Here is a 13,878-nt window from a genome sequence, read left to right on the forward strand (position 1 = left end):
GGGAACTCCCATTCCCCCTGCTCCCCAACGCAACATAAGCCAGGACAATGGTATGCGCGCCTTTTTCCCCTGCCAAAGAAATGCCCGCATCATCTGTTGAAGGGCGGCCAAATCGTTACGTTTTAGAATAAGAGGTAGGTTCTGCAACACATACAACCATTTAGGTAGTATGATCATCTTAAACAAATTAACTTCCATGGCCATTTCTTAAGTTCCCTTTTAACTGCTCGATCATCTTACAGTCCAACTGACTCCCTCAAAGGCTTCTTGTATCGGATATATTTTGAAAAGGTTTTTATTATGAGTTTTTGCTTCTATGGACAACTTCTTTTAAAATTCTCTCTTAGCCTGTCTTAACAATGTTTTACGTTGAACTTGCTAATGCTTTTTCCTATTTTATTCAGATACATCCTTCTTCCAATTTTTGAAGGAAGTTCTTTTGGCTAAAATAGTCTTTTTCACCTCATCTTTTAACCATTCCAGCAGTTGTTTGGCCTTTTTTCCACCTTTCTGGACTGCACTTCTAAGATGATATTGTTTAAAAATGGGTAAGTCTGTTACACACTGTTAACCTTTGTAGCTACACCTTTCAGGTTTTTTATGACTACTTTTCTCATTTTGTCAAAGTTTCCCTTTTGAAAGTGTAGTGCTAGAGCCATGGATTTACTTATTGTCCCCCTTCCCAGTCATTAATTCAAATTTGATCATGTTATGATCACTATTGCCAATTGGCCCCACCATCATTACTTCTCTCATAAAATCCTGTGCTCCACTAAGAATTAGATCTAAAATAGCTCCCTCTCTCATAGGTTCCTAAACCAATTGCTCTTTAAAACTGTCATTTATTCCATTCAGGAACTTTATCTCTCTAGCATGTCCTGTTAGATTTACCCAGTCAATATTGAGGTAATTGAAATCTCCCATTATTACTGCACTACCAATTTGGTTAGCTTCCCTAATTTCTCTTAGCATTTCATTATCCGGTTTATCATTTTGGCCAGGTAGATGGTAGTATACTCCTATCGCTATACTCTTCCCTAACACACATGGATTTCTACACAAAGATTCTATTGTGCATTTAGTCTCTTGCAGGATCCTGATCCTGTTAAATTCTTTGACATCCTGGACATAAAGTGCCACCCACCCACCCACCAAATTGCTCCTCCCTATCATTGTGATATAATTTGTATCCTGGTATGGCACTATCCCATTAGTTCTCATTCTTCCACCATATCTCTGAGATGCCAGTTATATCTACCTTTTCATTCAGTGCTATTCACTCTAACTCTTCCATCCTATTTCTTTAGACTTCTGGCATTGGCATACAAACATTTCAAATTGTGTTTTTTGTTTGTATTAACAACCTGCTTTTCAGTTGACAGGGAAAATTTGGAATCATTTAGCTCAGGTGATTCTTTACTTATAGGCACATGGACTACTTTTGCTTTTTTTGGAACCTCTTTATTGGGATGCCTAACTCTCCTGCTTCATTAGTATCCTTCGAAGATACCTCCCTTCTAACCATGAGCCACTGGGTGACTGTCAGCTTTCCCTCGTGTTCTAGTTTAAAAGCTGCTCTTTCTCCTTTTTAAAGGTTAGCACCAGCAGTCTGGTTCCATCCTGGTTAAGGTGAAGCCCATCCCTTTGGAAAAAATTCCCCCTTCCCCAAAAGATTCTCCAGTTCCTTACAAAACTGAATCCCTCTCCTTGCACCATCGTCTCATCCACACATTGAGGCTCCAGAGCACTGCCTGCCTCTTGGGACCTGCGCGTGGAACAGGGAGCATTTCAGAGAATGCTCCCCTGGATTTCAGCTTTCTACCTAAGAACCTAAATTTGGCTTCCAGAACCTCTCTCCCACATTTTCCTATGTTGTTGGTACAGAAGATTTAGCAGTAATAAGTAAACCGTCCCCATGACTACCAAGTCTCTGCTGAGAAAAAACACTATACCGTGACAAAACAGGATGATTAAACAGAGAGGCAAGTCTCTGTGATACAGAACAAATCAGGAGCAACATATAATAAGTTGAAAATAATAGCAAGCTTCTTTTTTATATCCGTTTACTGTATTATCATTTAAGAATATTTTTGACATTGCATTAGGTTTTTTATAAACCCTTAAGCTTAAATAAAAATGAAAAAAATACTGTTAGATGAGATTTCTGATGATGATCAGCAAAGCAGCACCCCTTTTCTTCTTCACTGCTGTTAGTGCCTATGAAAACTGCATAATTCTGAGCTCACTTGCATTGATGACATAGGCTCTGGGGTATATTTTCTAAACATATTGTGACCATATTTTTCTATAACAGGCTCCTCCAAAGTTAAACCTGATATTTTAATCCAATTTAAGCATGAAGGACTCAGGACTGAACCCCGGGAATCTGAAGAAACAGGAAACCTGGCCATCACAGGTACAGGAGAGGAACTGCATGAAATAGGTGATGTAGTTTGGATTAAAGCTAGTGATGGATTGAGCCAAACATTACTTAAATGAAAGACACCTCCTCTGGACCAGGCACAGCAAAAATGAGGCGTTAAAATCAAGATCCCTGATTTCTAAACTTTGTTGTGAAGATAATTAATTTGTTCACTTTCCATTATTTCAGCTTTTCTCCTTTCATTTTCAGGTCTGACTTTTGTTTTATGTCTTTCATTTCTTCTCCCTTTCCCTCCCTCCTTTCTGCTCCATCATTTCACTACAGCCTCTCTCTCTTCCCATTGGTACCTCCTTGTGTCATGGGAATTTGCCAGAGGACAGAGTGACTGGACTCCGGCTGTCTCGTCACAAAATTTCTATTATAGGCACAAAGGAAAACGAGCAAAACAGATCTGCTTACTCAGCAGTCTGTCAAAGAAAACTAACAGCCTGCTTACTTATCCCCCTGCTAAGGAAAACGCCCTGAGACCAGGATTCTCTTCTGTACTGTTCCTTAAGGTGGACTGGGCCAGATACTTGGTGACGGACCCTTAGGTTGTTCTGGGGGGTTCTCCTGTATTCGTCTTCACACTCCTCTTCTTCCATCTGCAGCCTCTCCTCTTTCCTCTGTTTTCATGTCTGTCTGCTCCATTAGTTCAGTCTGTTCACCAGCTCCTGTCTCCTAGCCCCTGTGAGTTTTTCATTCTTCCTTCACTAATTCTGACTTCCCTCTACCCCACCGTGTTCTCCCTTTCTACCTTCCGGCAGCCTGTGGTTGGGTTATTTTTAATAGTCCTGCTAGCTGCAGGGAGGAAGGCCCCTGCTGGAATCAGGAGGAGAAAAGAAGGCAGGATGGCCCAGCAGGAGGAAGGGAGATGGGATTCTGCAGAATTTGCACCATCATGATATTGTGTGAACTTGTGTGTGTGTTCCCTGTCATGGCTCTTTTTCATAACTATAAAGAGTCTTTAACACTTTCTACCAGGATACTTAAATTTAAAGAGCTCACAGGATTCCCATAATAACACTTGTATCCAAGTGCTGCTTTTCTTAAGTCAATATCCCAGACTATTTAAAAGCTGAAGATATTTTCCCATTCTTCAAACAGGCAGCCAAGATTACAGTCCTGACCCCACAGGAGAGATCCTGAAAGTAGAAGAGCTTCGTGTCAGCGACCAGCTAGCGGGAAGAGAGGAAGATACTGATACCAAGGATGGTGGGCAAATAATTCCCTTATAATAAAATGCTGCTTGTTTGCTGTGGAGTATTTTAAACTTTACACATAGAAGTGAATCTTATTACCTGGCTTTCAGGTTAAGTTTTATTACTAATCCATTGGAATTCAGTTGCTTTAGGCCGACAGGTTTGACATTAAGGGACTCAGATCCAGAATGAATCCAGGTGTCCAGCTGAGCAGAGTATATTTGTCAGAAGAAAGTCTAAGCTAGGTGTGGTTTGATTTTCTAAATTTATAATAATTTTTGTAAGGGTGCATTGCTGAGTATTTTAAACCAGAAACTAATTACGGCACTATTTGTTTGAGGATACATTTGTCATGCATACATTTTTACAAAATGGAGATTATTTTTAGACTAATAATTGTACATATGACAGCCATCTCAAAAGCTATTCTGTCTTGAGATTTGGCATCTTTTTCCCTCTTCAAAAAACTGTTCCCTTGTGCTTAATCTGTACTACTAGGTATTTGTGTGTTCAATTTATTTTGTACCTAGAGGTTTCATTTTATTTGTTTGAAATCTTAAATACAATGACAGAACTACCCAAACCTTGTAGACACAAGATCTCCTACCAGTGAGGGATATAATCCACAGGGCCGGTGCTAGCATTATTGCTATGCTCTGTGAACAATTACATAAGAGCATAAGAAAATGCCATACTGGGTCAGACCAAGGGTCCATCAAGCCCAGCATCCTGTTTCCAACAGTGGCCAATCCAGGCCATAAGAACCTGGCAAGTACCCAAAAAGTAAGTCTTTCCATGTTACCATTGCTAATGGCAGTGGCTATTCTCTAAGGGCCTGATTTTAAAAAGCATTTACTCGAGTAAAAACCAGATTTACTGGAGTAAATTCACTTTACTTGAGTAAGTGGGTTTTTGAAAATTGCTACAATATATGCCATTGACTTGTCTATAGGATTTACTCACATAAGTGCACTTTACTTGAGTAAATGGCTTTTGAAAATTGCTACAATAGTAGCTACATTTACGCATGTAACTCCTTTTGAAAATTACCCCCTAAGTGAACTTAATAGCAGGTAATGAACTTCTCCTCCAAGAACTTATCCAATCCTTTTTTAAACACAGCTATACTAACTGCACTAACCACATCCTCTGGCAACAAATTCCAGAGTTTAATTGTGGAATGAGTAAAAAAGAACTTTCTCCGATTCGTTTTAAATGTGCCCCATGCTAACTTCATGGAGTGCCCCCTAGTCTCTATTATCCGAAAGAGTAAATAACCGATTCACATCTACCCGTTCTCCGACCTCTCATGATTTTAAACATCTCTATCATATCCCCCCTTAGCCGTCTCTTCTCCAAGCTGAAAAGTCCTAACCTCTTTAGTCTTTCCTCATAGGGGAGCTGTTCCATTCCCCTTATCATTTTGGTTGCCCTTCTCTGTACCTTCTCCATCGCAATTATATCTTTTTTGAGATCCGGCGACCAGAATTGTACACAGTATTCAAGGTGCGGTCTCACCATGGAGCGATACAGAGGCATTATGATATTTTCCGTTTTCTTCACCATTCCCTTTCTAATAATTCCCAGCACACTGAACCGACGATTTCAATGTGTTATCCACTATGACGCCTAGATCTCTTTCTTGGGTTGTAGCACCTAATATGGAACACAACATTGTGTAATTATAGCATGGGTTATTTTTCCCTATATGCATCACCTTGCACTTATCCACATTAAATTTCATCTGGCATTTGGATGCCCAATTTTCCAGTCTCACAAGGTCTTGCTGCAATTTATCACAATATGCTTGTGAATTAACTACTCTGAACAATTTTGTGTCATCTGCAAATTTGATTATCTCACTTGTCGTATTTCTTTCCAGATCATTTATAAATATATTGAAAAGTAAGGGTCACAATACAGATCCCTGAGGCACTCCACTGTCCACTCCCTTCCACTGAGAAAATTGTCCATTTAATCCTACTCTCTGTTTCCTGTCTTTTAGCCAGTTTGCAATCCACGAAAGGACATCGCCACCTATCCCATGACTTTTTACTTTTCCTAGAAGCCTCTCATGAGGAACTTTGTCAAACGCCTTCTGAAAATCCAAGTATACTACATCCACTGGTCCACCTTTATCCACATGTTTATTAACTCCTTCAAAAAATTGAAGCAGATTTGTGAGGCAAGACTTACCTTGGGTAAAGCCGTGCTGACTTTGTTCCATTAAACCATGCCTTTCTATATGTTCTGTGATTTTGATGTTTAGAACATTTTCCACTATTTTTCCTGGCACTGAAGTCAGGCTAACCGGTCTGTAGTTTCCCGGATCGCCCCTGGAGCCCTTTTTAAATATTGGAGTTACATTTGCTATCCTCCAGTCTTCAGGTACAATGGATGATTTTAATGATAGGTTACAAATTTTTACTAATAGGTCTGAAATTTCATTTTTTAGTTCCTTCAGAACTCTGGGGTGTATACCATCCGGTCCAGGTGATTTACTACTCTTCAGTTTGTCAATCAGGTCTACCACATCTTCTAGGTTCACCGTGATTTGATTCAGTCTATCTGAATCATTACCCATGAAAACCTTCTCCATTATGGGTACCTCCCCAACATCCTCTTCAGTAAACACCGAAGCAAAGAAATCATTTAATCTTTCTGCGATGGCCTTATCTTCTCTAAGTGCCCCTTTAACCCCTCAATCATTTAACGGTCCAACTGACTCCCTCACAGGCTTTCTGCTTCGGATATATTTAAAAAAGTTTTTACTGTGAGTTTTTGCCTCTACAGCCAACTTCTTTTCAAATTCTCTCTTAGCCTGTCTTATCAATGTCTTACATTTAACTTGCCAATGTTTATGCTTTATCCTATTTTCTTCTGTTGGATCCTTCTTCCAATTTTTGAATGAAGATCTTTTGGCTAAAATAGCTTCTTTCACCTCCCCTTTTAACCATGCCGGTAATCGTTTTGCCTTCTTTCCACCTTTCTTAATGTGTGGAATACATCTAGACTGTGCTTCTAGAATGGTATTTTTTTAACAATGACCACGCCTCTTGGACATTTTTTACTTTTGTAGCTGCTCCTTTCAGTTTTTTTCTAAGAATTTTTCTCATTTTATCAAAGTTTTCCTTTTGAAAGTTTAGCACGAGAGCAGTGGATTTGCACACTGTTCCTCTTCCAGTCATTAAATCAAATTTGATTATATTATGATCACTATTGCCAAGCGGCCCCACCACCGTTACCTCTCTCACCAAGTCCTGTGCTCCTCTGAGAATTAGATCTAAAATTGCTCCCTCTCTTGTTGGTTCCTGAACCAATTGCTCCATAAAGCTATCATTTATTCCATCCAGGAACGTTATCTCTCTAGCGTGTCCCGATGATACATTTACCCAGTCAATATCGAGGTAATTGAAGTCTCCCATTATTACTGCACTACCAATTTGGTTAGCTTCCCTAATTTCTCTTAGCATTTCTCTGTTCGTCTCACCATCTTGACCAGGTGGACGGTAGTATACTCCTATCACTATAGTCTTCCCCTGACCCCTCATCATTCTGTTTTTCTAAACACAGAATTGTTTTTTCCAATTACCAACATACACTAGAAACTGTCAGTCTCACACTCTATCCCAGGCCCCCATTCTTCGCTGAAAAATCCCTGTTCCCTCTGGTGATCCAAACTTTCAAAATTGACACACCCCCTGAACCTATCTAACGTTATCCACAAGTCCAACACACCTAAACTGGGTAGGAGTAATCTTCAGGTGCTACTGCCCCACTGACTGGAATGTAAAAATGGCATAGGCTGGCCTTTTAGCCGGCACCATTTTGTTGTACAGAAATACATGTACTGCGGTGGTGCCACCCAAAATTTCTGCAAAAAAAGACACTTGGAACCCATATGGTATTAGGTCTACTGTAATGTCTGTTGGGTGTGGGTTTGACCCTTGGAAAGTCTTGAGTTAACGTCCCCTATTAAAACTACTAACTGTCAGCACTCAAACAAGAACAATCCTACTTATGAAAAGGTAACACTGCAAGTTTAACACCAAGCCTTCAAAAGCCAATACACTTCTTATTAGGAAAACAAAAAAAGCCAGGCTGCCATAAATCCTTACAGAGAAACTAGCAGAATAATCCACCTCAGTCACACATGCAAATGCAGACAGATAACTAAATACAGGATAAAGAGACCATAAAGTATAAATAGAAACATGCCACCACAAACCGAACAGTAAACTGCAAAAACAGACTCTGTATGCAGTGCAACAATGGAAAAACAGAAGCATCACCAGTTCTCATAAATCAATACAATTTAAAAAATGAAATTATATTAGTAAAACCATACAAAGAAAAATATTTCCAAAGAACTGAAGAATAAAATAACATCCAATAATTAAGAATTTTCAAACAGCAATAAAATATTTCAAAATAGCAGATATATCAAACACCCAGATAATAAAGACAGAAAAATTCCCTGCTCTCTCTACCTGAAAAATTTTGATATTCAGACACCCTGAGATTGTTGTGGATTATTGGGGCGACACAAACTTTCTTCATACACAACCCAGGGAGGCTTTCATTCTGTCTCTCACACACACACTCACACTACCCATGCTCTCATTCTCTCTCGCTCTTACACACACATATATATATATACACAGAAACACAAAACCTAGGCAGGCTTCCATTTTGTCACATGAGCACACACACACACATACAAACACACAACCCAGGCAGACTCCCATTCTCACACGCACACACACCACACATAATCTAAACAGGCTCCCATTCTCACATACACACACACAAAACTCAGGCAGGCTTCCATTCTTACATAAAGCCCAAGCAAAGTCCTTTTCTCACACACATACAACCCAGGCAGGCTCCCATTATTGCATATACACACAACCCAGGCAGGCTTCCATTCTCACATATACACACACACACACACACACATAAAATCCAGGCGCGCTCTCTCTCTCTCTCACACACACACGCTCCCATTCTCACTCAATCCAGGCAAGCTCCCATTCTCTCACATACATAGGGATGTGCATTCATTTAAAATTATACTGCAAAATGTGAGGAATAAGACTAAGTTATTTCATTTGGAGGGGCCCCGAATTGAATCGGGGGGCCTCCTGAATAAAACAAACCTTATTTGTTTGTTTTGTTTTAAACTAATGATACGGGCCTAGGTTTAGGCCCGAAGCCAGGGTTTCACTTAGGGCATAGGCCAAGGCTCAAAGCAGGAGCCATGGCCTAGGCCTAAGCATGATGCCAGGGTCTTAGCGGAGACATGGGTCGACGCCTGGGCCTTGGCTGAGACCCCCTAAAATTAAACTAAAAAAAAACAAAACTTACCTGATCCATCAGGTATCCAACGAAGGGCAGGTCCCAACACTAGGACCTAGGCCTGGACCCAGGCCCGACACCGTAACCCAACCTGAAGGCCGGGCCTTGAACCCAGGCCGGATGCTGTCACCAGAGCTGGAGGCCGAGTCCCAACGCCGGGGCCTCAGCACAGATCCAGGCCCAATGCAGCAACCAGACCCGGAGGCCAGGTTCTGATGCGAGGGCCTTAGCCTAGGCTGGGGCCCAGACCCAGGCCCGACCCGGTGCTGGAGCCTTGATCTGGACCCAGGCCTGACACCGCGACCCAACCCGGAGTCCAGGTCCCAAAGCAAGGGCCTAGGCCTGGACGCTGTGACCCAGCCCAGAGGCATCCTCATCTTTCTTCAGCACTTGCAAGCGAAATGACGCCATCCACTGGGGTAAATGCGCCACAGTTAATTAACTCTAGTATGACCCAGTAGATGCCGGGAACGTTTTTCCGGGAGGACGGGTGGGTGGGACTTGTTGTCATTTCTTGGCCATTTTGGTTTTTTTTTTAAATTACTTAATTCATTTTTTTCACATGAATGAAACAAATCAAGCATCTACGAACCAAAATTCATGGGAATAAAACCTCCTGAAAACAAACCGAAAAACAAAAACCTTTTTTTCCCTGCACATCAGTAACATACACACAATCCAGGCAGAGTCCCATTCTCACACACACACACAACTCACGCAGGCTCCCATTCTCACGTACACACAACCTAGGCAGGCTTCCACACATACATACACAACCAAGGGGGACACCCATTCTCTCTTGCACACACACAACCTTCTTTTTGCTAGCAGCCCCATTGGGCTGCTTATGCCTTGTTGTGGAAAATGCAGGAGGCCATTCTGCTGCTTCTCCTTGTGTGCAGGCCCAACGGTATTCCAAACTTACTGGGCTGGGACTCCTTCTATGCTGATCTTGTGCATCGCGAGATGAACATTGAGGAAGTGCCAGTCCCATGAGTATTGAATATCATGGGGCAGGCACACAAGAAGGAGCAGCAAAATGGGCTCCTTCTTCTGCTCCAGTCAGGTCAAGCACGTGGGCTTTTCCCTTCTTCAGCCGGTGGTGGGTTGGGGTTCCCCAGTGGCCACGAAGCCTCTTCTTTTTTCTGTCACTGGTGGGATGGGGTCCACCAGAGGCCTCTCTTCATTCTTCAGCTGCTGGTGAGATGGGGTCCAGCAGTGGCCACACAGACCTCTTTCTTTCTTCTTCCTTCCTTATTGACCCCTTCTTTACTTCTACCGCTGCTCCTCATCCCAGCTGTGCCCTCCTGTGCAATTGCATGATTTGTATATCTGGTAGTGCCAGGCCTCATAATCCATCAGAGTAGTTCAGTTTATTACAGTCTTTAACTCATTCTGCCAGAACATTGGGATTCTGAGGTCTCACAGGATTAGGAGTACATGTTCCTTCTTATTAAGAGTAGTTTCTTTGTGTGTCCATTTCCTCAGGTGTAAAATTAATGCTCATACTCTCATTTGTATCCAACAGATGACGGATTCAAGAATAATAGTGGGAGTCAGAGAATGTGCGATGGACATCAGAGTGAGGAATGGAAATATAGAGATCCCTCCAGAGACATCCCAATTCCTTCTGCCTTTGAAGGCGATATTAGTAGATTAAGACCAACAATAGTAAAACAAAAAGCCCAGAAAGGAGCGAGATCGAAAATATATAATAAACGAGGGAGAAATTTGAACCACTGTGCCAAACTTGTACAAACTCAGAGACTGAGTGAAGGAGAGAGACCATCTAAAAGTGCTGAAACTTGGGAAAACTTTACCACAGACTTGCATTCTCTTGAGCACCAAGAAAAGATTGAATGTGGGAACAAGTTCACTGAAAGGTCAAGTCAGACATATATCCAAAAATATCATAGAAGGGTGGTAAGATTGATAGGTACTGAAGGTGAGAAAAGAGCTAAGAAAACAAAACTTACAGCGCATAAAAAGGTTTGCATGCAAAAGAAACCATTAAAATGTACTCTGTGTGAAAAAAGCTTTGCAGACAGTACTGACCTGGAAAAACATGTAAGAATTCACTCAAGGAGGAAAACATTTCAGTGTACTCAGTGTGAAGAAAGGTTTAGTAGGAAGTCAAACCTGAAAGCACATGAAACAATTCATAGACAAAACAAGCGGTTTAAATGTACTGTCTGTGAAATATGTTTTACATACAGATCACAGCTTAAAATTCATCAGAAATTTCATAAAGGGGAGAAACCATTTCAGTGTTCAGAATGTGATAAAAGATTCTGTCACCAGTCTGATCTTAGAAAGCACGAAAGAATCCATACTGGAGAAAAGCCATTTCAGTGTTCTGAATGTGATAAACAGTTCAGTCAGCATGGAAGCTTGAGAGAACATGAAATGATCCATACTGGAGAGAAACCGTTTAAATGTTCTGAATGTGATAAAGGCTTTTGTCATAAACCTGACCTAAGAAAACATGAAAGAACCCACACTGGAGAAAAGCCATTTCAGTGCTCTGAATGTGATAAAAGTTTTGGTTGGAAAAGCAGCCTGCGACTGCATGAAATGGTCCACAAGGGAGTGAAACCTTATAAATGTTCTGCATGTGATAAATGTTTTAGTCAGAAATACAACAGACAAAGGCATGAAAAGAACCACACTGGAGAGAAACAGTTTAAATGCTGTGAATGTGATAAGTATTTCTTTTACAAAGGCAGCCTGCGAGTGCATGAAATGACCCACTCTGGAGGAAAACAATTTAAATGCTCTAAATGTGATAAATGTTTCACGCAGAAAGGCAACCTGCGACAGCATGAAATGAGCCATACCACAGTAAGACCATTTAAATGTCCTGACTGTGATAAATGTTTTCAATGGAAAAGTAGCTTGCTTAGTCATAAAAAGATTCACACTGGAGACAAGCAATTTAACTGTACTCAATGTGATAAATTTTTCACTCAGAAAGACCACCTGCGATTGCATGAAATGAACCACTCTGGAGAGAAACCATTTTCATGTTCTGAATGTGATAAAAGCTTCAAGCGGAAATGTGATTTGAGCATACATCAAAGAATACATACTGGAGAGAAACCTTTTCAGTGCTCTGAATGTGATAAAAGCTTTACTCAGAAAGGCAACCTGCGCTTGCATGAAATGACCCACATAAGAGGAAAAGAATCCACAGCACATGAGAGGAATGAAACAACAAAATTTGCAAAATAAGACAAAAAAACTCTCTGAGAGGTTAAAGAATAATTGATTAGAGTAAATATCTCCTCATCAAACCTTGCTAAGTACCTTCATATGGTGTCCTTATTGTATAACATCTAGACCCATTCTCATCAAAGCTATCACTATGACTGTAGTGTGAAAAGAAACAAAAAGCAACATTTATATGGCCACATGTCACTCAGGATAAGAATTTTCTCATCCTTACCCTAAGCACTAATGATGGTAGTGATAGTGCTAAATTTTCAGGTGAAGATAACATGCCTGGTGCAATCATAGGCCATGATGAAACTGTTCATGGACCCACTGCAGGAAACAGAATACAGAAGCTAATGAAAAGTCTAACTAAAGTTAACTGGATGCCTGAAGATAAAAAGGAGATAATGTACTATTTTGTTGCCAAAAAAACCTGCATTTAAGTCTATAGTGTATGCAAAGAGAACCTACCAAAAAAAAATGAAAGAGCAAAAATAGCAAAGAAAAATAGCAAAAGGTCAGTGTTGGAAATTTTATGATCTTTAATTGGAAAAATCATAAAATGGAAATGCCTAAATTATGATATCTTAAAAAAGCTGAAAGATGATGCAAAGAGAGAAATAATAAGATAAAAAGGACATCGCAACAGCAGAGAGATGCTTAAACAGCCAAGGAGCACCAGTAGAAAGGTATGAAACAGAGCAATTGAAAGAGATAAGGGATGAAATATCAGTGAAAGGTTAAGGGTGCAGCACTGGAAGATGAGAGCAGTGTAAGACAGACCAGGAAACAGAGAGAAGAGGAAAGGAATCAAGAGACTGAAAAGCTGGTGGTTGAGCACCTGGCTTATTTGGAGATGGATTATAATGTATATGCTAGGTTCCAGGAGCAGGAAAAACTACCTAAGGTAAACCTGACACCCCAAGTTAAAAGCAAGATAAGTGAGATCAACAAAGCCATGATCCCTTTTAAGGTGCCAATACGGTGCAGCAAAAATAAGAATTGACACAGCCCTAAAAACAAGGGCACAAAGCCAGAAGGAAAAAATAATAACGTCTTCTTGTAAAAAAAGCATATAGGTGAAAAAAATCAAATCACTTGGGCGGATTTTAAAAGCCCTGCTCGCGTAAATCCGCCCGGATTTACGCGAGCAGGGCCTTGCGCGCCGGTGCGCCTATGTTCCATAGGCCTGCCGGCGCGCGCAGAGCCCCGGGACTCACGTAAGTCCCGGGGTTTTTCGAGGGGGGCGTGTCGGGGGCGTGTCGGGGCGGGGCCGATCGGCGCGGCATTTTGGGGGCGGGACGCGGCGTTTTGGGGGTGGGCCCGGGGGCGTGGTTTCGGCCTGGGGCATGGCCGCGCCCTCCGGAACCGCCCCCGGGTCGCGTCTCGGCGCGCTAGCGGCCCGCTGGCACGCGGGGATTTACTTCTCCCTCCAGGAGGCGTAAATCCCCCGACAAAGGTAGGGGGGGTTTAGACAGGGCCGGGGGAGTGGGTTAGGTAGAGGAAGGGAGGGGAAGGTGAGGGGAGGGCGAAAAGAGAATTCCCTCCGAGGCCGCTCCAAAATCGGAGCGGCCTTGGAGGGAACGGAGGTAGGCTGCGCGGCTCGGCGCGCGCCGGCTACACGAAATCGGCAGCCTTGCGCACGCCGATCCAGGATTTTAGCGGCTACGCGCGTATCTACTA

The 13,878-nt window shown here is 41.8% G+C and overlaps 1 protein-coding gene across 2 annotated transcripts in view; it reads left to right on the plus strand.

Annotated features, from left to right (window-relative positions):
- LOC115088021 (oocyte zinc finger protein XlCOF6-like) overlaps positions 1–13,308 on the plus strand; it is a 30,546-nt gene extending 17,238 nt beyond the window's left edge. For both annotated transcript variants that reach the window (XM_029595877.1, XM_029595878.1), the window contains exons 5-7: positions 2,315–2,416; positions 3,530–3,637; positions 10,511–13,308. In XM_029595877.1, coding sequence (XP_029451737.1) covers positions 2,315–2,416; positions 3,530–3,637; positions 10,511–12,213 — 1,913 coding nt within the window. In that variant the 3' untranslated portion in view covers positions 12,214–13,308. The remainder of the gene's footprint in view (positions 1–2,314; positions 2,417–3,529; positions 3,638–10,510) is intronic.
- Positions 13,309–13,878: the final 570 nt, after the last annotated feature.

The sequence above is a fragment of the Rhinatrema bivittatum genome, chromosome 3 (genome assembly GCF_901001135.1).
Source record: "Rhinatrema bivittatum chromosome 3, aRhiBiv1.1, whole genome shotgun sequence".
NCBI classification, from domain to species: domain Eukaryota; kingdom Metazoa; phylum Chordata; class Amphibia; order Gymnophiona; family Rhinatrematidae; genus Rhinatrema; species Rhinatrema bivittatum.